General features: G+C 37.6%; 1 protein-coding gene and 1 long non-coding RNA gene across 5 annotated transcripts in view; one reads left to right on the forward strand and one right to left on the reverse strand.

Annotated features, from left to right (window-relative positions):
• Window positions 1-26,215, reverse strand: part of LOC110885853 (putative receptor-like protein kinase At4g00960) — a 41,426-nt gene that overhangs the window by 14,162 nt on the left and 1,049 nt on the right. For 2 of the 4 annotated variants that reach the window (XM_022133575.2, XM_022133573.2), the window contains exon 1: window positions 1,299-3,246. The exons of the other annotated variants lie outside the window; for them this stretch is intronic. In XM_022133575.2, the coding sequence (XP_021989267.1) occupies window positions 1,299-2,130 (832 nt within the window). In that variant the 5' untranslated portion in view covers window positions 2,131-3,246. Of the gene's footprint in view, window positions 1-1,298; window positions 3,247-26,215 lie in introns of those variants that run through there. 4 annotated transcript variants of the gene reach the window in all.
• LOC118483108 lies at window positions 981-5,664 on the forward strand. Its single transcript, XR_004869592.1, has 3 exons — window positions 981-1,034; window positions 4,785-5,268; window positions 5,360-5,664. It is a non-coding gene; the product is annotated as an uncharacterized LOC118483108 (long non-coding RNA).

The raw sequence follows: 26,215 nt of genomic DNA on the forward strand, positions 1-26,215 counted from the left end.
CGCGAGATAGTCTTGTTTTACCACCGCCACCATTAGTTCAACGCGTTATATAATAACGAAAACAGGATTTCGTTATTTTTTTAACAGCGTGATGTTTAATTGTGAGGGTAATTGTTGGTTGGGGGGAAATTGTTGGGTGTGGTGGTGAGTGATGACCATTGCCACCAAAAAAGGTTGTGAGTGATGGAAAAATGGTTGATGACATGGCGGAACTTGATTGGTGCTTGTGAGTGATAGAATTCTATCACTAGTGACCACCCCCTCCCCTTAGGTAGACAATGCCGTAGATAAAGACGGAGACTTTAGGGTATTTGTGTAAACAACTTATTGATTTGTATGTGAAAGTTTGATTTGTGTTTGTTTGTGCGTGACTATCTCTTTCTATATTAACAGCGGAAACACCATGCTGCGTTGATGGACATCGTCAATGGAGTTGTCGCCATTTGGTTAACGGGGAAGAGGCTTTTGTGGTGGGTCTATCTCCTTTTCCAACCCAATCACAAGTGTTGCTTTTTTTTTTTTGGTTATTGGTACGGAGTGTTTAGTTATTGCACTACACCTAGTTATTGCTAAAATTTTTATGTGTCAGTGACGTGGCAGTGATGTTGTAATGGTTTGGTTATTCCACAACACATAGCTTAATCGTCAAACTTTCAACCCCTCTTTTTCTGCTTTTCAAGATTCTTTTCAAAGTATATTTGGTCCAAACTGGAAGAGAAGCTGGGTGGTGTATATGGACTCTTCTATGTTTGTTTCTAATGATGGGTATTTGTCACCCTCTGTTTTGTTTGTGACCAAGATGCAGGTGAAGATTTAGAGGTTTGGAGTTTAGTTAATTAATGTTAAGATTTTATTTTTTAGGATTTTAAGACTTTTATTATTGTAAAACATAGTTTCTCAAATTACATTTAAGTTCTAATGAGTTTTAAATTCTAAATGAAAATTTTAAGATTTGTTTATATAATTGTTAAATTCGGATGGTGAAAGACTGAAAATAACGTAAAAATATCAGATGGAAAGAGAAGTAAATTCAGGTAAGAGATAGTTACTAACTCAAGGTTCAGTTTTATCTTTTTAGTCAATATTTGTTTTGTTAAATATTTGTTCATTGGATCTTATTTGCACCTACAAACTTCAGATTTTTATGTTATCAGGTTAAAACATAAGAAAATTACTTAATTAATGGTGCTTGTTGCGCGTTTACATGTCAATTTATTATAATGGGTTGTTTTTGTTAATGATATATGAAATACACCCTTTAATTTTATAAAGAAAAACGAAGATAGTATATTTAGTACCTGGAGATGGTGATGAAACTGGCGGGGAAGCCCGGGAATTTGGCGGTACTGGTGTCGGAGATGGTGGTGGGGGTATGACAAGAGTACTAACGTTAAAAAACCCATAAGTCTCGTACCTAAAGTTACACTTAGGTGCAAGATTTCTGCCTCCAATAATCCCGCCAAACCGATTGGAAAACAGACTGATAGCATTTTCCAAACACTCATTGCATAGTAGCTGCGTTAAGTCTGGAGTACACTGCACAAGCCCGTAAATATTTGAGAAATCTGGCCCGGTCGTGTTCCCAGTGGCAAACTTCCTCAGCGAACCACCAGCAGCCGCGGCTGCAGTCAGATTGCTCAACAACGGTCTAAGAGCCGCAGTAAACCGATCCCTATTTGTCGCGTTTTGGGTGTTCAACAAATACACACTAGTCTGCATGGGATTGTTTCCCAATATAGTTCGGTTGGAGTATACTAGGAAACAGTAGTCGTAGTATCCTACTGCTTCCTTTTGGTTAGGGCAGACTCGTGGCAAGTTAACAATGGAGTCGTTCAGACAACTCAAACACACGTCAGGATTGACGTCGCCTCGACAAAGAGCGACCGAGTTGACTCTATCGCTGCCTTGGCCACGGGTGGCGTTGAAGAAACCTTGGCCCGAGTTGGTGGAAGGAAGGGCAGCGAGGACGGTGTTGAGGTTTCTTTGGTATGTACTGTTTCTGGTATAATTGCCGATGGATTGCGCGCAGTTAGAGTAAATGAATTCGGCTTGTTGAGCCCGGGTGATGGTAGTGTTTGAGCATATGAAAATAAGTGTGAACCATAAGAGTGTTGTGGCGGGTATGAACATGCTTGGTTTTGGTGGAGGCTTGGAGGGAGGAGGCTAGAGAAGGTATGGAATAAGTAGTTGGGTGTAAGCGTATGGTTTGTGGTGTGTAATCGCCACACGTTTTCATTTACATTTAACGACTTTAATTCAGCTTGAATGATTGATGGAAACATAAATTGTACTGTGTTAGAAAATATATTGAGAAATTATTGATGTACGATAACGTGTAGAATTTAATTCAGCTTGAATGGTTGACTGAAACATAAATTGTACGGTGTTAGAAAACATATTGAGAAATTATTATTGTACTATAACGTGTAGAATAAGGGGAGGAGGGGTGGTCACTAGTGATAGATTTCTATCACTTCCACTATCAAATCAAATCATGTCATGTCATCACCCAATATTCTATCACTAGTGATAGAAATGTAGGGGGGTGGTATCACTAGTGATGAGATTCCAATGGACAAGTATTAATACCCAAATGTACAAGTAATACACATTCATTTGATCAAGTTCAACGCGTTATACATTCAACGAGTTATTCCTATAACTCGTGATAAACATGGAGGCGGCGGTGTTCTACGAGTGATAGGATTCTATCACGGTAAATAAAGTATCCACCCCGTGTCGCCTAAAATGGAAAAAGTGTTTTATATATTGAAAATATATATATATGATTATTAGTATTAGGATTTAATTATGCTTAACCCATGAGACCGACTTAGGTTTATCTAAGGGTTGTTTCTTGTCTATTAAGATTACACCTCTTTATATTAATTATTATACATTAGTTGAAATATAGTATGTAATTTTTACATGGTATCAGAGCTAACACTCTTAGTATAAACCCTAGCCTCCATCACGTTCCAACGTAGAATGTTCACTAAAAGCAATGTTCATCCACTGTACTATTTAAGCAAGTACTACTCGTCATGGATTTGTTCGCGTAAAAAAAATCATTGTTCCTAACATCTTTGGGAGATGTTTATCACTGGAAAGAACATTTTAACTACCGAAAACACTATTATTATCACCGACTTTCAATGTTCGTAGCCTCGGAAAATACGATTCACAACCCCGTTTTCCAGTTTTAGATTGATGATCCTGTTACCCGTTCCTGTCCAGAAACCGCTCATCACTGATCATGGCTTAAATGTTTCTGTCACTACAAGAAAAAGGGGTACCAGTGGCGACACTATTAGCGGCGACATCCAATATGTCGTCGCTATTGCCCTTATCCGCACCCGGTGTCCCAAGTGAAACCCTAGCCACACGTTTCTTATCCTCATCCAACGGATGGGTTTTATCCACGTTAATAGCGGCGACAGATTATATCAATAGCGAAGATAGGTTGTCGCCCCTATTGGTCCTTCGAATAAACAGAGAAAATAGCGTCATTTCTTCCCTACTTCTTCCACTTTCCCCAAACCTTTCATCTCCTCTCACGAGTTCTTCTCCAAATCGGCTATATCTCTTCATTTTTACCAATTTCTACTTCAAATCGGTTAGTATTGTTAGTTTTATGTTGAATTTCTTGTTTATTTTGTTATATATGTTGTTAATTTCTTGATTCTTGGTGTATGTATATGTGTATGCTAGAGAATGTCTATATATTCAATTTCTTCTATAATTCATGTTATATATTTTATATGTATAATTTTTGTTAGTGTATGTTTATTTTTGTTCAAAGATGTGAATGTTAGTAAATGTATGTTAGGATGTATGTTCAAAGATGTGAATGTTAGTAAAAGATGTGTAATTTTGGTATGTAATGTGTATGTAAGGATGTATGTTTGTATATAAATGTGTATATGTGAAAATGTATAATGTATGTAAACTTGGTGAAAAAGTGTGTATGTAAGTCTATGTACATGTGTATGTTAGCTTGTAAGGATGTATAAAGTAAGTGTATTTGGTGAACATTTGTGTATATTAGTATGTATGTGTGTATGTTAGCTTGTAAGTATGTGTATTTGGTATATGTATGTGTGTATGTAGGTGTATGTAAGAATGTAAGATTGTACATGTGTATGTTAGCATGTAAGTATGTATAAATTAGGTGTATTTGGTGAAAAATTAGGTGTATTTGGTCAAATTTATGAACTGTATGAACATATCAACATTACATTGATTTCGAAGTGAATTCTTTATTAAAATGGATGAGAAAATAGCAACGAAAACGTAACAAAAACAGCACCGAAAAAAGTTGTTTTCCTTGCGTTTTCGTAGCTGTTTTCGTTGCGTTTTCGCTGCTGTTTTCTCATCCATTTTAATAAAGAATTCACTTCGAAATCGTAATGTTGATATGTTCATACAGTTCATAGATTTGAAAAACGAGTTTTAGATATGTTTTGAAGGTGTTGTTCAACAACAATCAAGTCAAATAATTGCAGATTATAAGCCATTCCTCGTCCGATTTTGATCTTCATTACGGCTGCAAAAACAGTTGTAACATGCAGCCGTTTGCAGCCGTAAACGCGCCGTTAAATGGCTGCAAAAGGCTGCGTTTTGACAACCGTTTGCTGCTGTGTTTGCAGCCGTAAATGTGCCGTTAAACGGCTGCAGACGCGGCAGCAAACGGGTGCAAAAACACAGTCGTTTGCAGCCATAAATGCACCATTAATGTTTTAACGTTTTTATATAATGTTTTAACTTTTTTATTCAATTACTAGGAGAACTTCAATTTTGATGAAGTTGAACAATATTTGAACGCTCTGAACTTGAAAGGCGGCATTAAACATGTGCTTATGAAGCGGTACTTCGGCCGCAAGCACGAAGCTAAAGAAGAATTTCTTTGTAATGGAAGTTATGACGATGTCGAAAGAGCAAGGGCATACCACCCCAAGGATATGCCTTATGAAAAATGGTTGAGAACTATTGATCACTTCTTGGACCGCAAATATATTGCAAGATGTGAGGCAAACACAAGAGTCCGCCAGCTTCAACAATTCCCAAACAGTGGGGGTACAACGTCATACAGTAGCACCGCCTATAAACATGTAATGTTTTATATGTGTGTGTTTGTATGTTTATGTTTATTTAATGTCTAATCTAAGTTTTAATGTTAAACAGGGTTTGAAACATTTCGATACGTACTGCGAAACTCACACCGATAAAGATGGGAATTGAGTTGACTCGATAGCCGAGCAGAATTATGTAAGTATCTAGCTAAAGTATTATTCTCTATAATATATATATATATATACATATATATATATATATATATAATCATCTTCGTAAAATACAGCTTAATTTAGAACACGAGATTATGGGCGGAGAAAGCGGTGGTTCTCCACCGCCGAATGAGGTTGCCGTGTTTCAAAATGTGTTGGGTGATCGACAAGGATGGTTCCGGGGGCTTGGCCATAAACCTTCTTCAAATATGCCATCGAATGTGTCAAGTGCGCAACCTCAAACCCAGCAACCCTTTTCGGAGGTAAACTATTGATGTGCACAAAATGCAACATATAAATTACATCAGTTGTGGCATAAAACTAACCCTTTTTAGTACTAATGTTGGAAAAAGTGTGCTTTTGTCTTCCTTTTGTATTTTCAGGATTAAATGAGCTCAAAGTAACAAAAGAAGCAAAAAGACAGCTAAATCTAACATAAATAAAAGAAAAGGAACAAAAGTGGCACGCCCGACCTCCCGACAGCATCTTCCCAAGCAAAACAAAGAAGACAGAAGACCGAACAGGCCCCGTGCTCAGTGAGCACGGGGCCGTGCCCAAGTAGCAGCAGAAAAGACAAACCCATAGAAGCTTCTACTGCCCACCACGGGGTCGTGCCCAGCAGACACGGGGGCGTGGTCAACTCCCTGCAGACGCATTTATTGCAATTGCGAAATACAATTAATGAAGAGAGAGACGTGGATGGACACGGGGCCGTGCCCGAGCTTCTGTTCAGCCTATAAATAGGAGTGTTTGGAGCTCTTGCAACTCATCCCTTGGCACACCACCTCTCTCACACTTCACCCACCACCCACCACCACCATAACACCATCATCCACCACCATCATCCATTGTTCATCATAGAGTGTGTGAGTCGTCTCGGGATCCAAGATTGATCGTAAGAGCTCTTGACAATCAAAGGCCATGTTTGCCTAAGTCTCTTACATCACTTGATGAAGACAAGTGTTTAGTGTAATACTTTTTATTTTTAATCTTTTGCATTTTTTAATTGGTTTTGTATTAATGACTTTAATTACTAGTTTCTTATGTTGAAGGTGATTCTTCCTTATCGTTTGTCCGTGGTGTCTTGGCATTATTTTACTGTCTATATAAAATAAAAGATTTTCACCATTCATATCTCCACGGTCTATATGGAGGTATGTTGGCTACCTGGTCAGGGGTTAAGGGAACGGTTTGGTAAGAGTCTTGCTATTGTTCAGTGTATAGATCCTGCAAAGGACCTGGGTCAAATTTAGTAGGACCTCCTTCAATACCCAAAAGGTATTGGATGGCAGGGGTCCAAACTCTTTAATCCCCTCATAAGTTAAACTGCTATTAAAACTTTAACCCAGCTACTTAGGACTGTATCCCTGCTGACTCAGACTACTTAGCTGAGGGTAACGTCGCCTTCAAAAGAGGGCCCTACCACATTATGTGTTGGGATTGAACCCTAACAGAGGAATAGATAATGTAAAGCCAAAACCGGATCCTATCAGTGGACTTCAAATAAGCAGCAGTTTACTTTAATCTCTCCCCTTGATAGTGGTTATCTAACAACTGATAATCTTAAGTGCTGCTCAACTACAACAACTGATAAACCAAACTCTGATGATTACCTAACAACTGCTAAAGACAAACTCTGTTACTCTATCTACTGCTGTTTCCTAAGTGCTGCTGAAGACTCAAACACTGCCCTCTCAAAGACTGATCACCTTTGAAGAAAGCATTGAAGACTCAACATCTGTGCTAAGGCTACAACAGTGGAACGTGAAACAGTAGTTTTCGTGTTGTTTTGTATGTTAGTGAATATCAGATGTTACATAACAGTAGTTTGTACAGGACAGTATTTGTAGTTTGTTAGGTCGTTAGATGTCACTATCATGGTGACGTCAGCTGAAGTATATCAGTAGTTTGGTTTGCCTATAAGTATGACAGTACTCTGTACTGTTACACTTGATCGTTTTGAGTGAGTTCTTCTCCTCAATTCATCCTTTCATCTTGTGCAACCAACTCTGGTGTATCAGGCTGAGGGGGAATTTAGATTGTAAGCTTTTACTGTAATCTTTTGCTTTTATGTAAATCATTTGAATCAATGAAAAGCAATTGTTTCTCAATCTATACTTTCCTTTGTTTGTGTTTACATAGTTTGCTACTCATTTCCGCTGCACTTACTCGTTTTATGCAAACAAACACGAATCATGACAGCCTCAGATCCTAACAATTGGTATCAGAGCTTGGACAGTCAAATTCGATCTAACAATCAATCTGACATAACAGTTCAGCTCAAAACTCATTGATACTAAGGTTGGTTGCATTCAGTTGAAAAACAGAGTAATGAACGAATCATGGTCAAAATGATTGTTCAAAAACTCTGTAAATCAACCAAGATGTCATATGTCACACAAATCTCACACAACAAGTGTTTTCATGCATATGTCACTCATAGTTTTCAGATCTGTAAAATATTTGATAAATTATGGGATCGTTCGATGCTTTCAAAATTGATTTCAATTGTTGTTTTGATATTTGTGATGTTTTTAATAAACACTAAAGTATGTACCTCAGATTAGCAAAACTTGTGTTCATCTAAAACACCTGCATACCGCTGATATCGAAAAGAGGGAATAAAACTTTAGTCAAAAATTTCTCATGTGTTCAAAGGCAAGTTGAGTACCTTAAAAAGGACCAAATCTACTTTGTCCAAAACACAATGAGAAAATAAATTGTCAAAACGTCCTAATCATAGGTAATGTGAGATCTGAACTAAAACATGCTCAAACATGGTCAGATTTCCTAAAACATTGCTTCAAAGTGATTATGGACAAGGTATGTTCAAAATAAAATCTCCTAGTGAGTATTTCTGAATATATGAATAATAAGGGTAAAAAGGGTAAAGAGAAATAAAAAATCTCAAAGTGTGGCTATCTCAAAACTTTTGAAATCAAAAGAAATGAGTATTAGCATAAAACACTTGTGGGGTTAGAATTAGATCTTCAGTGGTCATCATACAACTGTGTGCATTCATTAATACAGAAATTGTTCTGGTAACAAAGGCATATCCAGTGATTGTGCTTAAAAGAAATTTACAATCAATTGACATGAAAATGACCCAAATAATGGTCAGGATAACTTGAGAATAATTTGATCATTTACTTGAAAAGAGTGTCAGATCCTTTTGATTACCTCCAAAACATCCTTTATTTTTTAAGGTGTTTTCCTTACAATAAAACCAGATGCATTTTAATCTATATAAAATGTATTTTGTACTTTTACTCTTTTTAATAGTGAAAGTTCATCTCTGGTCAGGATGTAATCTCCTTATTTTTGTGTGAAATTACTATCCTTAAAACTGGTCAAAAAGAAATGACTCACACATCAAGGTCATGTTAAGCTCAAGTTTAGTTTGTCACTGATCAGAAATTGATTGTAAATTCATTTTTGAACTACTAAGACACTCATGTTCTAGTAATTAGACATAAAATGAGTTGTTCTATGTAGAGCAAGACTTCATCATCTGGGATGCTAAACCACTGTCTAAAATAATAGACAGATGGCAAAACCTTGAACAAATTTTCTGAGAATCACTGCTGACAATTTTGTCTTGATATGATACATCTAAAATGTATCCTGTTAGGAACAGCATTTCTGTAAACAACAGATGATAGATAAGATATTGTGTTCTCACAAAGACAAAAATCAATATCTACATCTAAACAAACAGATGCTAAAATATTTGTCAAAAGTCAAAACACTACTGCACAAACAGTTGTTAAACATATGATTTTCATTCTTATCCACTGATGTATCTAATATGCTGATTGTGCCTTAACATCTGCTCTCTAATGTCTGTCCACTGCTAAAAGTGTCAACCTCTGTTCTTCAAAAACACTGATGTTAAAATCATTGTTTCATCCACTGATACATCCACTGTTTCATTTTATTACCGTTGTAACTACTGATACTTGCTCCATCAGTAGTCGTCAAAACAACTGTCCTCCATCATTTACCATTCCATCAGATGTTTGACACGTGGTCAGTTTTTAGCCTTCAGATCAAAATAACCGCTGCCACCAGCAATCACTTTTTCCCTAAATAAAACCCCGATTAAATCCAAACAGGGTTTTACTGTCGAATTGAATTCCAAAAGTTCTCTTCACAAAACAGTTTCCCTTTCATAACTCCAAAAATCTTCTTCAATATTCATCATAAAAAATGACGAAGCCAAAATCGAAATCAAAAACAAAACCTTCATCATCTCCATCCAATACAGCAGAAGCCACTAAAATGGCCGCTGAAACCATGGAGATACGCTACAAAGCTCCACACAATTATGTGGGTATACTCACAAAACCCACCGATAACCACACATTCGACTCCATCCTTAACATTCTTTCTGCATCAAAGTACAAAACTTTGATAACAACAGACGCTCCTATTTACCTTGATACCCAGAGAGAGTTCTGGAAAAATGCCACCCTTGAAAAACAAGGAGATATCACCGCCGCCATCAACTCCTCGATACAGGGTAAGAAGGTAAAAATTCCTTCGAAATCCATCTTTGAAACCTTTAAACTCGATGATTTAAATGGAAAAACCTCTTTTACAAAAGACGAGTTGGTAAAGGATTTCATGAACAGGGGTTATGCAGAACAACCAAAGGTAGATACCCTACAAAAGGGTTACTTCCCTTCTGCACCCAGATTTTTATTTCACACACTGCTCATCTGTGTTTCAAATAAAACAACGTCCTTCAATGAGATACCAACAAAAATCCAATGCCTGGGGTATGCAATTTTAAATGACAAAAACTTTAACTACTCCCAGGTAATATTTGATGATTTGGTAAAGAACGTTGACAATAAAGCTTTTCTGCTCTTTCCGAGATTTCTAAGCTATTATTTTGAACAAACATTTGTAGAGAAAGATGCAGAACTGCCCAAACAAGGTGTCTCATTCAAAATAAACTTTTTAACAAAAGAAACTTTTTCAAGAATGATGGCACCAATAAAATTAAAAACAAAAGAGGCAGAGCAGGTTTTAGAAACTGCCACTGGCCCTGTAGCAACCACTGCTGAGCCCACTGCTCCAGGTGATCAAAGTAGCACACCCACTGCTTTGAAACCAACACCTGCCACCAAAAAGAACAAAATAAAACCATCCAGAAAACCCACCAAACCCAAAACAAAGGCAACTCTGGAAGATGAGATCCCAAAGCAACTGCCAGTGACAACACAAAAGTCACCGGAAACCACTGCTGCTACTTCCTCACAGCAGTTGGTAGAAAGATCTCAACCCCAACCTCAAACTCCTCTTGCATCCTCACAAAAGGATCAAGTTGTAAGCACAGGGACACCACAATATGAAGCTCTAGGTCCACTCGGATCCATCTTCCACAGTCCTGATCCCAAGGACATGTCTCTTTCTACCCCCACACCCTCACCAATAATAATGCCACAATCAATAATACCCCTGTTGCATGCAGTTGATATTGCACCGACAAAAACCAGTTCCTCTCAATCACCAATTACTGAGAGCATACCTCCACAAGTGACTGGGTCTGATGTTAATACCTCTGCTATCCCAGCAACAGTTGAGGAGGTTACACCCCTTGAGTTACAAGTAACTCTTGGTGGTAGTTCAAGTGGAGCAGCAACTACAACTGATGGATCAACAGATCTTCAGTTGGACAGTTGTTTCATAACTAAGACTCCCTTGAAGGCAATTTCTTCCATGGCAACATCGGTAACTACCAGTGAGTTAAATATGACCACTGGTACCATCAAAGGTCTATCGGTTGCTGAAGAAAGAAGTCCCCAGTACCAAGAACAAGGGGCATCAATGGATGATATTTGGGATTCACTTCCTAAGTCAAACATTGATACAACCACTGCTGGTGGGGATTCAGATGATCCTGTTAATTCAGGTGATGATTCAAGATATAATGAATTGACGGCCATAGTTGAAAACCTGGAATCTTCAGTTGCAAAAATAAAAGATATGGTGCAGCAGCTGTTAGAAGCTCAAATAGCCCAATCTTCTGCCCCTCCTGCTCAAGCACCTGCTCCACAAGCATTTGCTGCAAATGAGCTATGGAATATTCTCCAACCACTGCTTGAACATCAGCAACAATTGGCTGCTAAACGGCACGCAAATCAAGTAAAAATGCTGACCAACATGGTTGAATCTCGGTTCAAAGATACACAAGCTGATATCAAGGCTATAAAGGCCAGCATTCAACAGAATGCTCAAAGTGAGAAAGCTCCTTCTGCCATTTTCTTCATGGATACACCCCTGACAGATAATGCCAAAAAGGGGGAGAAAACCAGGTTGAAAAAGAAAGGTATAGAAGATGGGATGCACATTGAACCTGAGAAACCCAAAACAGCTGATACACCAGCAGTTACAAAAACTGCTGCAAGTAGCCAAACAGCTGCCATCTCATCAACACACACACCTTCAACACACACCACCTCATCACACACCATCACAACTACTGTTCCACCACCACCTGTGTCTACAACACAAATATCCTCATCAAAACCAAAAACCACCAAACCACCATCATCCAAAGCCACACCACCACTGCCTCCTGCCATAAAGCAGAAGACAGCAGATGTTACAACATCTGCTGTAGTGACAACAGTGATTGAAGCACCAGTTGTTTCAACCACTGTTAGTCAATCACAATCCACTGCCATCCAATCTCAAACCACTGATCCACCCAAAACATCATCAGTCTCCTCTTCAAAAAGAAGAAGGGTCTTCATTCCTGATGATGAGTCACCACCACCATCACCACCTTCAAATATCATTTCCCATTCTCCATCCCCTGCTCAAAAGCAGAAGACAACAACTGATACATCAGTAGTTGTAATAACAACAGCAGTTGAGACACCAGTTGTTTCAACCACTGTTAGTGAGTCATCCACAACTGCCCTAATTCTTCCTATATCTCTTCCTACAGCACAACCACAGCTCTTGAAAAGAAAAAGAAAGCCAATCACTGCTGATGAAGGTAGTCATGATCCAAATGCTGCAAAGTATCCACTGGAATTAGAAGCCATCAAAGATGAGATGAGGCAGTTTTATACAGAAGCAGACCCATCAAAAAGAAAATTCTCCTCACTCATCGGTTATATGGTTCCAGAAGACATGGATGATTATCTCAGAATAAAGGCAAGGCAAGCAAAAGTTAGAGCTAAAATTGATTGTGAAAGTGAGGAACTGAGCGAAGAAGGCTTTGCTACAAGACTGGAGTTCTACCTCACCAAGGTAAAGCAGATAGAAGAATTTGCACAAGAGCTAGAAAGAGAAAAGGCCGATCAAAAGAAGAAACTCAGAGAACAGCTTCTAGCCTACATCATGAAAGAAAAGTTCTATCCTGCTGAAGAACAACAGTTTGAGGAATGGCCTTTAGTAGCTTTAAAGCGTGAGGCAGAGAGAATTCAAAAGGTGAAGAATGATCCTTCAAAGAAGAAAACTGCTCCAAACTGGAGTAAGTACAAAAGACTCATTGCTGATCTCACTGCTGAGTATAAAAGGAAGAAAAGGGAGTTGGTGGACGCTAAGATAGGCACTGCTGAAGCCATATCAAAATGGTCTAGGCAACAAACTGATGAAGCTTATGAAAGACTTGAGAAGCAGAGGATGAAAGCCTCTAACTCTCCTAAAAGGTCTGACTACAAAAAGCTTCAAGAGCAAGTCAAACTTTTCGAAACACAGATCAGCACAGCAGAAGATTTTGTCACAAAGCTGAGTAAAGAAAAGAAAGAAATGCTATCTGCTGGAGTAGAAAAGGACAAAGAAGCTGAACAGATTGAAGAAGCTATGAAGAAAATAGCTTCAGATAAAGAAAGATTGGCAAAGCTACAAACCCTTGCTAAAAAGGTCAAAGTAGTAAGCCAGAAGTCATCAGCAAATCTCACAAAGAGTGAGCTGATTGACAAAGAAGTTGAAGCAGACATAGCTGAAGCCAACAAGATTATTGACCAAGCATTCATACGAGTGTCTGAGGCTCATGATACTGCTCTGCACTTCTTCTCCAGGCCAATCACTTCAAGTTCATCAGATAATAAATCTCTCCCAAGAAACCCATTGAGTTCAAAAATACTAAAGTGGATGTCTGATCAAAAGACCCACGTATTGATTTTGCTCAGATTCAATGGTGATGTGAAGCATATATCAAGGAATCAAGCACTAGGCCTAAGTGCTGAAGATCTACAGGATCTCCTTGAGCTTACACTGTGCAGGGATGAGGATGATACAAGTTCCAAGGATTTTGAGGAAGAATTTAAAAGAAAAGCAAAGGAACTTCTGATGAAGAATAAAGGTCCTGAATAAGGAAGGGTTTTGGCATTATCTGTTCCAGGGGGAGATTGTTAGGATTGAACCCTAACAGAGGAACAAATAATGTAAAGCCAAAACCGGATCCCATCAGTGGACTTCAAATAAGCAGCAGTTTACTTTAATCTCTCCCATTGACAGTGGTTATCTAACAACTGATAATCTTAAGTGCTGCTCAACTACAACAACTGATAAACCAAACTCTGATGATTACCTAACAACTGCTAAAGACAAACTCTGTTGCTCTATCTACTGCTGTTTCCTAAGCAGTGTTTTAAAAACCGGTAAATACCAGCCGGTTATACCGGTATTACCGGTTCCGGAAGCAAATCCGGTACGAAACACCCCGGTAAATAAGTGAAACGGCATAAGATTCGTACCGGCGGTAAAATCCGGTATACCGGTTTGAACCGTAATACCGGTACCGGCCCATGGTTATTTTGGTATGGGTTTTTAGTATTCTAGAGTTATTTTGGTGCGCGCGCGTACGTACGTACGTACGTACGTACGTATGTATGTATGTATGTATGTATGTATGTATGTATGTATGTATGTATGTATGTATGTATGTATGTATGTATGTATGTATGTATGTATGTATGTATGTATGTATGTATGTATGTATGTATGCATGCATGCATGCATGCATGTATGTATGTATGCATGCATGCATGCATGCATGCATGCATTATGTATGTATGTATGTATGTATGTATGTATGTATGTATGTATGTATGTATGTATGTATGTATGTATGTATGTATGTTGTATGTATGTATGTATGTATGTATGTATGTATGTATGTATGTATGTATGTATGTATGTATGTATGTATGTATGTATGTATGTATGTATGTATGTATGTATGTATGTATGTATGTATGTATGTATGTATGTATGTATGTATGTATGTATGTATGTATGTATGTATGTATGTATGTATGTATGTATGTATGTATGTATGTATGTATGTATGTATGTATGTATGTATGTATGTATGTATGTATGTATGTATGTATGTATGTATGTATGTATGTATGTATGTATGTATGTATGTATGTATGTATGTATGTATGTATGTATGTATGTATGTATGTATGTATGTATGTATGTATGTATGTATGTATGTATGTATGTATGTATGTATGTATGTATGTATGTATGTATGTATGTATGTATGTATGTATTGTATGTATGTATGTATGTATGTATGTATGTATGTATGTATGTATGTATGTATGTATGTATGTATGTATGTATGTATGTATGTATGTATGTATGTATGTATGTATGTATGTATGTATGTATGTATGTATGTATGTATGTATGTATGTATGTATGTATGTATGTATGTATGTATGTATGTATGTATGTATGTATGTATGTATGTATGTATGTATGTATGTATGTATGTATGTATGTATGTATGTATGTATGTATGTATGTATGTATGTATGTATGTATGTATGTATGTATGTATGTATGTATGTATGTATGTATGTATGTATGTATGTATGTATGTATGTATGTATGTATGTATGTATGTATGTATGTATGTATGTATGTATGTATGTATGTATGTATGTATGTATGTGTATGTATGTATGTATGTATGTATGTATGTATGTATGTATGTATGTATGTATGTATGTATGTATGTATGTATGTATGTATGTATGTATGTATGTATGTATGTATGTATGTATGTATGTATGTATGTATGTATGTATGTATGTATGTATGTATGTATGTATGTATGTATGTATGTATGTATGTATGTATGTATGTATGTATGTATGTATGTATGTATGTATGTATGTATGTATGTATGTATGTATGTATGTATGTATGTATGTATGTATGTATGTATGTATGTATGTATGTATGTATGTATGTATGTATGTATGTATGTATGTATGTATGTATGTATGTATGTATGTGTGTATGTATGTATGTATGTATGTCTATACGGGTAAAGCAATGTTATTGGAAAGATTGTATTTTGAAACTTGAAAAAGAAAGAGGACATAATAATAGTTATATTATAATTTATTATGTTAGTGAAAAAATTAAAACTGATAAGTTATGTCAATATAATTCATGTACGTATGTATCTCTATGAAATTATAGAGTTAACTAGTTTATCCGGTTGAACCACCCGGTACAACCCGGTTCTACCGGTTGAACCATTTTTAAGACCATCCCGGTATGATTTAAAAACCGGTTTTTAAAACATTGTTCCTAAGTGCTGCTGAAGACTCAAACACTGCCCTCTCAAAGACTGATCACCTTTGAAGAAAGCATTGAAGACTCAACATCTGTGCTAAGGCTACAACAGTGGAACGTGAAGCAGTAGTTTTCGTGTTGTTTTGTATGTTAGTGAATATCAGATGTTACATAACAGTAGTTTGTACAGGACAGTATTTGTAGTTTGTTAGGTCGTTAGATGTCACTATCATGGTGATGTCAGCTGAAGTATATCAGTAGTTTGGTTTGCCTATAAGTATGACAGTACTCTGTACTGTTACACTTGATCGTTTTGAGTGAGTTCTTCTCCTCAATTCATCCTTTCATCTTGTGCAACCAACTCTGGTGTATCAGGCTGAGGGGGAGTTTAGATTGTAAGCTTTTACTGTAATCTTTTGCTTTTATGTAAATCATTTGAATCAATGAAAAGCAATTGTTTCTCAATCTATACTTTCCTTTGTTTGTGTTTACATAGTTTGCTACTCATTTCCGCTGCACTTACTCGTTTTATGCAAACAAACACGAATCATGACAGCCTCAGATCCTAACATTATGCATTAATAACTTAATTAATTATCTTTCAATAATCCGACCCTTTAGAATTGTATCCTTGCTGACTCAAACTACTGGGTTGAGGGTAACGTCGCCTTCAAAAGAGGGGCCTACTACAATAACTAAGATAATCTCTTAAACAAGTGCAAAAGTGCGAAAATAATCAAAGGTTACACTACACACAAGTCGGATCCAAGTGATTCATCTTGTCTATCTGTTTTTATTTTTATTTTATTTTTCAGCATTTTAGTTAGTTTTATTTTCTTAGTTTAAAAAACCTTTTTCTAACATTTTGATTTGATTAGACGTTGAGGATAAACCGGTACTAAAAGCTCTTGTGTCCTTGGACGACCTCGGTATCTTACCAACACTATACTACGTCCACGATGGGTGCACTTGCCCATATGTGTGTTTAGTGTTAGTAAATATCGTGTTTTATAAATTTAAAACTTGGCTATAAAGTGTAAAAGGGCTTAAAATATATACCTAAAATATAACACACTTCACGCACATCAAGTTTTTGGCGCTGCTGCCGGGGACACAAGGATTTTAAGAAAGTTAGGAATCAACGGCCTAATCATTTTTTTTGTTTTCTTTTTATTTTTTTAGGATTTTCTTAAATTTTCAGCTTCTGCAGAACTCAGCACGGGCCGTGCCCGCTGAACACGCCCCGTGCCCAATCTTTGGAACTGGCACTCTTGTTTTAAGTTAGACAGTAAGCTGAACACGGGGCCGTGCCCACTCAACACGCCCCCTTGCCCAAGATTCAGTTACTGAAAACAGAACCGTAAGATCCCGACGGTTGGTAATTTATGACACAAAAATGAGTGATAATGATCTTTTTAATTTCGGCACTCTTATGGTACGTGGTGTCAATTATGTGGAGGCGGTCATAAAGAATTAGAATGTTATTTTCTAAATTATAAGCCCCACTATATAGACCCATCGTTTGCCTGTAGCCTTAAGAGGGGCGAAAGTAAAAATAATCCTTATCTCTCCCTCGAAGGCGCCCAACCAGATATTTTAGGAGAAATGCTTCTTGATGAACTATTTCAACTAGAAGATCTGATTCTTAATTGGTTAAAAGAACTTAAGATGGATTTCCTTAATTCATCTCAAGACAATGACCAAGAAGAAGTGTTGGGATCGTATCCAAACAACCTCGTTGCTCCCGATAATACCTTCAACTCTAGCGAAGACTTGGACGATAGTCGTCCCTGTGCCGATTGTGCCGTGAAGGAATCCCCATCGACTTCGTTCGATGCATACATAGACTTGAGCGATTCGGCATACACCTTCTTTAACAAGAGCCCAGAAAAGGGTTGGACTTGTCCACCTACATTTAGCATAGGAATCACCCTCACCGACAACCTCTTGCGTACTCGTCTTAATCTAGAGCAATTAAGGTATCTTAGGCACATTGGGGTTGTTCCATCCAGTAAGGAACCACCCGATCCGGATAAGTTCATTGAAAATAGACAAACTTCATAAATCATCCTTCCGACACGGGGCCGTGCCCAGCCAACACGCCCCCGTGTCCACCAAAAGATTCCTTTCTGACTTTACGTCAGAATACGGACAAACTGTGTCAGGATTCTGTCTGCACACGAGGCCGTGTCCAGTCAACACGGGGCCGTGTCCAGCATGTTGTCGTTTTCTATAAATGCAGCCAAGAATCCTGCACATTTGGACCATCCAGGGACAGAGATTTGAAGGGATCTTCTCTCCTACCATCCTAGGTATGTTCTAAAAGAAGGTTCCAACAACCACCTTGTCCTTTCCTCTTTTATCCATTTCCTTCTTCTTCATCTTTCTCCGAAAAAAAAACCTCCATTAAAGCTTGAGATTTCAAGCTTTATTGCAAGGATTATTGAGTTTTGTTCAAAGAATCTTGTTAAAAATAAGTTGTATAACATTGTTTCAAGTTACTACTGTTCAAAAAGGCTTCATAAGTTAGAAAAATAACTTAAAACTTCAAGATTCCTTGTTTCAAAATTCTGCAGAAAGGTGAACACGGGGCTGTGCTCATTGAGCACGGGGCCGTGTCCAAGGTACTGTTTCATTAAAATAAGCTGTTTTTGGTTTATTTTCGTAGAATGTCAAGTGAAAACATTGGAACATCGTCCGTGCATTCAAGAAACAGTAGAAGTGGAAGGAGACCTTCCATTGAAGCTACCCTTGTACACTACGTCATGGCGCTACGGGAAGCTCTCGATGAAATGACTTCGGTAGAGGAGGTCCTAATAGACCGTATAAACTATCTTACGGTGGGGCTAGAAAATAGTTTTCAAGAAATTAACCTCTTGCACCAGAGGTTAAATATTCTTGTAACACCTCCCATGGAACCCGTCCTCCCTCAAGAGGATAGGAACCTAGCACTTGGAGTCAACAACCCTACCGGATGGGATGACATTCCAGCGGAGCCTCCCCTTGAAAATTTACAAGAAGTCCCGGTGCAAGTTGTACCTCCTCAAACCGACGTCAACGAGCCCTCCGTCCTCCTCCCAAGGGAGATAGAGGAATGGTTCGCCGACATATGAGGAGTCCATGCCTGGAGGAAGGAGTTCTATGAAGTCGCATCCAACCAAGAATATTATCTTCTTGGAAATTTTGCTAATTAAAATAACTTGTAGGCTAGAATTCCTTGGTTTAAGCTTCTTGTGCTTACTTATCTAACTTACTAGCATTTTAGGACTATGTAATTCTCTATATAACAGTTTTTAATGAAATGATGGTTTTAAGGTTTGGATAATGTTGTAATAAATGAAACACACTCGGTATGGTGAATGATAACAAGGGAAATGAGAAACATCGCCCCATGCACGAAAACAGGGCCATCCGACAACAATTTCTTCATTACAGCAAGTTCAGCACGGGCCGTGTCCGCCCAACACGGCCTCGTGCTGCACATTCTGCATAAAATTGCCCAGTTCAGGTAACTGGACACGGGTCGTGTTCGCTGAACACGCCCCCGTGTCCAGGCTTCTGTTTCTTTTCTTTATTTTTTGTCGCTGGCACCTGAGCACGGGGTCGTGCCTGGTCACCACGGGGCCGTGTCCAGGATGCCAGTAACATAAAATTTTGCTTTTAACACCATTTTACACATTCAATCAACCTAAAAACTTATTTTTGGGACACATTGAGGACAATGTGTAATTTAAGTGTGCGGGATGCTAAAACCTTGAATCTTGCAAGTCCTAATAACAAGCCTTACACAAAACTCTATTGGAACCGCTAATCACCCCAATTTTTTTTTCAAAAATTTTCATTTTTTTTTACTTGTCTAAGTTTAAGTTGGGAATTCAAGTTCTAACAAGGTTATATTTTTACAAGTTTACAACCGATAGCGTCTTGATAAAAAGAACCAACATAAGAAAATTATGAAACGACATGACAAACTTATTTAAAATTTGATTATATATACTTGATCACATAAAAACCTTTTCCCACAAAAGTGAGTTTTGAGCCTTTATCGAGCATACAAATACATATCTTTACACTAAATGCTCATTTTTTGTTTCTAGTGTGAATAGCCGCTTGGTTCGTACGACTCTAGAACTTGCCATGACAATACATTTCCGGTCCTTACCAACTTAAGCCCAAGTAAGTAAATGAATGAGGCATTAGGACTAACCCTTTTTCTTTCTACACCATTATTTTTCATTTTTTTACCACCTACCCAAAACCCCCCTAGTTAACCCCTTTGAGCCTAAACCTTTTCATTTCTTAACCCAAAAATCACCCTTTTTACCCACCTAAACCTTTTTATTTTTAACCCTTTGTTTTAGTAACAACGTTCGGTTTTCTAATGACTCTTCCTTAAATAATAATAATAATAATAATAATAATAATAATAATAATAATATATTTTGATGAAACCAAATAAACAAACAAGTTCATCAAAAATAACTTGGTTTGAAATAAATGGTTCATCAAAATAAATAAAAATGAAAAAATAGAAACTCTTTCAAAAACCGACGATTGTTACGCTTTTCGCCCTTTTACTAACCACTAACCCAACCACCCACCTTTAACCCAAGCCTAACCCTTCACCCAAAAGTCCTCTTGATATTTACAAGGGTATATAGTTAAAAAGGAGGAGGATTGATTGCTTAGCAAGCTTATGGTAGGAGTAAGTTCCATGTCGCTCTCGAGTGATTCACAAAAAAATACACCTTCGGCCGAGTGTTGAGTGATACCCCGTGAGGTATGTGAACTTGTATATAAATGGAATTTTTTTTAAAAAAGGTATGTTATGCCCTAATAAGTAATTTATCTTATGAAAGGTTTTTAATAAATCATGACGAATAGGTTTGTAAATAAATAAAAATAACACCTATATAAAGAATCTTGGAAATCCCGACACTCTGTGACAAGCCCAAAGCTTCTCTTCTACCCATTCCATTTGGGTGTGTAAGCCACATTATAAAGAGTTTTGCTTGAGGACAAGCAAAGATTCAAGTGTGGGGGTATTTGATGTGCACAAAATGCGACATATAAATTACATCAATTGTGGCATAAATGAGCTTAAAGTAACACCCTTTTTTAGTACTAATGTTGGAAAAAGTGTGCTTTTGTCTTCCTTTTGTATTTTCAGGATTAAATGAGCTTAAAGTAACAAAAGAAGCAAAAAGACAGCTAAATCTAACATAAATACAAGAAAAGGAATAAAAGTGGCACGCCCGACCTCCCGACATCATCTTCCCAAGCAAAATAAAGAAGACAGAAGACTGAGCACACCCTGCAGACATCATCTTCCGAGCGGAAACGGGGGCGTGGTCAACTCCCTGCAGACGCATTTATTGCAATTGCGAATTACAATTAATGAAGAGAGAGACGCGGATGGACACGGGGCCGTGCCCAGCGGACACGGGGCCGTTCCCGAGCTTCTGTTCAGCCTATAAATAGGAGTGTTTGGAGCTCTTGCAACTCATCCCTTGGCACACCACCTCTTTTACACTTCACCCACCACCCACCACCACCATAACACCATCATCCACCACCATCATCCATTGTCCATCATAGAGTGTGTGAGTCGTCTCGGGATCCAAGATTGATCGTAAGAGCTCTTGACAATCAAAGGCCATGTTTGCCTAAGTCTCTTACATCACTTGGTGAAGACAAGTGGTTAGTGTAATACTTTTTATTTTTAATCTTTTGCACTTTTTAATTGGTTTTGTATTAATGACTTTAATCACTAGTTTCTTATGTTGAAGGTGATTCTTCCTTATCGTTTGTCCGTGGTGTCTTGGCATTATTTTACTGTCTATATAAAATAAAATATTTTCACCATTCATATCTCCACGGTCTATATGGAGGTATGTTGGCTACCTGCTTGGGGGTTAAGGGAACGGTTTGGTAAGAGTCTTGCCATTGTTCAGTGTATAGATCCTGCAAAGGACCTGGGTCAAATTTAGTAGGACCTCCTTCAATACCCAAAAGGTATTGGATGGCGGGGGTCCAAACTCTTTGATCCCCTCATAAGTTAAACTATTATTAAAACGTTAACCCAACTACTTAGGACTGTATCCCTGCTGACTCAGACTACTTAGCTGAGGGTAACGTCGCCTTCAAAAGAGGGGCCTACCACATTATGCATTAATAACTTAATTAATTATCTTTCAATAATCCGACCCTTTAGGAATGTATCCTTGCTGACTCAAACTACTGGGTTGAGGGTAACGTCGCCTTCAAAAGATGGGCCTACTACAATAACTAAGATAATCTCTTAAACAAGTGCAAAAGTGCGAAAATAATCAAATGTTACACTACACACGAGTCGGATCCAAGTTATTCATCTTGTCTATCTGTTTTTATTTTTATTTTATTTTTCAGCATTTTAGTTAGTTTTATTTTCTTAGTTTAAAAAACCTTTTTCTAACATTTTGATTTGATTAGACGTTGAGGATAAACCTGTACTAAAAGCTCTTGTGTCCTTGGACGACCTCGGTATCTTACCAACACTATACTACGTCCACGATGGGTGCACTTGCCCATATGTGTGTTTAGTGTTAGTAAATATCGTGTTTTATAAATTTAAAACTTGGCTAAAAAGTGTAAAAGGGCTTAAAATATATACCTAGAATATAACACACTTCACGCACTTCAACTATACAATTTGACTTTAAAAGATATACAAAGCGCATGTCACTTTGCTAAATACATGTTGGTAGCATGTTAAATGCTAATATTGGTTTTGATATGTATTAATGTAGGAATATGTTTCGAGTTTGTTCCAAATCCCGATATTTTTAAACCAACTTGATTCCTATCTTGCGGCGAAGGGAAAGCAAGCCGCAAACGACTATGACAATGATGACCTTTTTGACAAGGACGATGAGGTTGACGATGAGTATTAAGTATTATCTACTTGTAGTTTTCGGATGTTATTTTTCGGATATTTTAAGATGTTATTGTACGGATACGTTTTATGTGATTTTATTATGTAAAGTGTTATGTTTATTTAGTTTGTTTGTGTCGCGTAAAATTGAAAAATTGGCAGTTTTATTTATAACTGGAAATACTGAAAATGCAGCAAATTTTTTTAAAAAAAAAATTGACTTTTAGCGGCGACATGTGTCTCGCTATTAATGTGTACCTTTTAGCCAAGACCCTTTAGAGAAGACACGTGTCGCCGCAAAAAATCCATATCAATAATAGCGGCGACAGGAGGTAATAGCGGCGACAAAAGGACCTGTCGCTGCTATTAACTTTAGTGGCGTAGATCATGACTTTTATTGGTCGATTTTCTTGTAGTGGGTCCTAGATGCTTGTGTCTCTACTATCACAATTGATCCCACCGTCTCTACTATTGTTGTTGATCCTGGTGTTCCAATTGTTTTTTTCATGTTCCTGTTCTAGTCCTGTGTTTTGGTTCTTGTTTGCTGCATGTTATTTGGTTGTAGTCTAGTTTTTTTTTTTGGTTTTATTTGTAACAAGTTGGGCATAATTAATATTTATAATTCAACTTAAAAATATCTTTTGCAAATTTCCAACCATTTTTCTAAGCTTCAATTAGGCGGGGGGGGGGGGGACACAACCTTGTCCAAGGTTCTTTGTGACCCATACATATGAAGAAGGTAAAGACCAAAAAGCCAGAGGTTCTCATTGAGCTTTTCTTTGGATATGGAACTTCTAATTATAGAATCAGAGACACCTGTTGAATATAGGAGCCTCCTACACCAGGTTCAAATATAATGAGTGGCTTCTCCTCTACAAGATGCGGTTTGTAGTTAAAGTTATGCAATTTGTAATTATTTGTAACCTAAGAATTTTTAATTATAATACAGGATTTGTAGAAGTATTTGTAATTTTATAGGGGGAAACTAAAAAATAGTAAGTTTCATTCTTTTAATGAAAAAGCTAATCATCGACGGAGGTAGTTAATTTCTACCAACGAAATGTCCATTGGTGATCTTAGTAAAGAGTCAAAGTTTGACCTATTAATTTAAAATTTAGCTAGAGAAGAAGCCTCACTAACCTGTTGGTAAAATGTCCATCGGAAAGAGCATCGCCCATGCATGACCATTATACCGACAGAGCTTCATCAGCAGATGATCGTCAGCGATAGCTTTCACCGTTAGGGGTCCAACAAAACCATTCATTAGTGAACACTCAGTTTTCTTGTAGTGAATATATTTTATACAAGTTATATGGGACAAATGATATTCCCGATAATATACTGCAAACTGTTAAATACTTTAGGGGGATGACCTTAGTTCATTGTCGATGAGCTGAGTAAACATCTTAGATGTAGAAACGTGATTCCATAGAACACCTCTTCAATGAATACCCCTGATGGTTAGGATCTGAACTCGAATCTATGAAAGAGAAAACCGTTAGGACTCGTTACATGAATGTGGGTATTCCTGTAACCACCCTCCGGCGTAAGAATAAGTATGGGTTTGACATATAAAGTGTGACAGGGATATATTGGAAGTGAATCAATATTACCTTAACATCTTAATCTATTTATTCTGTTTGGTCCATTTAGGGTTTCCCCTTTGTTAGGTGTCACCGTTTGCGTGGGATGGGCCCATGACTGGAAGATCGTGCGGATCTTCCCAACATTTCAAAGATTCGTTTTGTTGTGTTGTTCGTAACTTTTATTAGAACATTCTAGAATAATGTGGTATATCTGGACTTACCGGTTTGACCGACCCAAAATGACCGGGTTTGATCATTCCCCGACATGTCCCCCAGTCCGATCTTATGCAAATTGTGCATGAGGTCGGACTTGAAAATTTTTAGGCATAAATCTTTAAAAAATAAAAAGAAAAGTAGAATGTAAAAAAATGTGCCTGAATATGACATACGGCGGCGTGTGATAGTTGCGATACCGTCGATGTGATAGCTAGGAAAACCCGATGGGAACACGCATACAATTGGGCTCCAAATTCGAAATTAGAAAAGGTGCTTGCAACAGTATAAGATAGAGAAAACGGGGTGGTGGAGAAATCATTTCCCCCAAATTAATAGAACACCCTTTCTTCTTCAATCGTCATGGCCCCGAAAACCTCTGACTCTTCCAAATCTGACGATGCCCTATATTGCAAATGGAGCAAACATCGTTTGACAGTCTCATACGAGAGTATGGAATTAAACCGGAACGGGAGCCGTTCTTCCGTCGGATAAAGACGCCTCTTTCCCCCTAAAGAACAAGAAGATTACCTTATTTGCTGATTTCTTCAAGTTCTGTAACTTTCGGCCCATTGTACTTAAACTCATGGCTCAACCAGAGCAATTTCGAACTAGGTGAGACTTGAACCCATGACCCCCACATTGGAAGGTCATGGCAAGAGGCCACCCACGCCTGCTGACACCAACAATATTGGTGACCCGGTCCACCACCAATCCGAAGGAAACTCACTGCCCAAAGGTAGACTAACCTAGAACATTTTTGCTACAAGCGAGACTCGAACTCATGACCTCCAAGGTTATGGGGCTTTATCTAAATATTAACATGTTCTGTCGAGAAAGTTACTTATAGTCGAATAATTCTCTAAATTCTATATAAAAACAATCCTTAGAAAATGTAACTAATTCAGGACCGACACATGCCATAAAATTACATAAATTTCGCAGTTTAGATCATGGCCTACCAAGAAATATTCACGATCAGGAATATATAGTTCAAGGAAATTTCGTCGTTCATTATTTGATTTGACAGGCTAGTCAAGTGGTGACATGTTGGTACGAAACTTTTATGCTATCCACATATATCGATCGCTTAACTTGTTTTGTAAACAATGGCATAAATAATGATGGAGATCTTAGGGTATTTGTGGAAGAACCATAATTTATTGATCTGCTATGTGAAAGTTTGATTTGTGTTTGGAATTTTAAGACATCCTCTCTCTTTATATACATTTTGATTTGTGTTTGAATTTTAAGACATCCTCTCTCTTTCTCTACTTTCTTTCGTTAAATTCTTTTTTCATCCACGTGGTTTGTTAATTTTAACCAGCTCTTGAATATAATCGTCAAACTGTCAACCCCTCTTTGTCTACTTTTCAAGATTCTTTTCACGTAAATTGTGGTCCAAACTAGAAATTGAACAGACAGAGACGATGGATGGTGTATGTGGACTCTTTGTTTGTTTTCTGATGATGGGTATATATGTCTCCGGTGGTGACAGACCTATGATTTATTTTCTGCGAGAGCGATCGGAGGGTCTAATCATATTTTTTAGGGGTGCGATGGAAATTTTAATATTTAGATTAAAATAACAAGATTTCTTTATATAATTCTTTTGTTAAACGATTTGTTCGTTGGATCATTATTTGCACTTA

This window comes from Helianthus annuus, chromosome 10 (assembly GCF_002127325.2).
Source record: "Helianthus annuus cultivar XRQ/B chromosome 10, HanXRQr2.0-SUNRISE, whole genome shotgun sequence".
Lineage (NCBI taxonomy): Eukaryota > Viridiplantae > Streptophyta > Magnoliopsida > Asterales > Asteraceae > Helianthus > Helianthus annuus.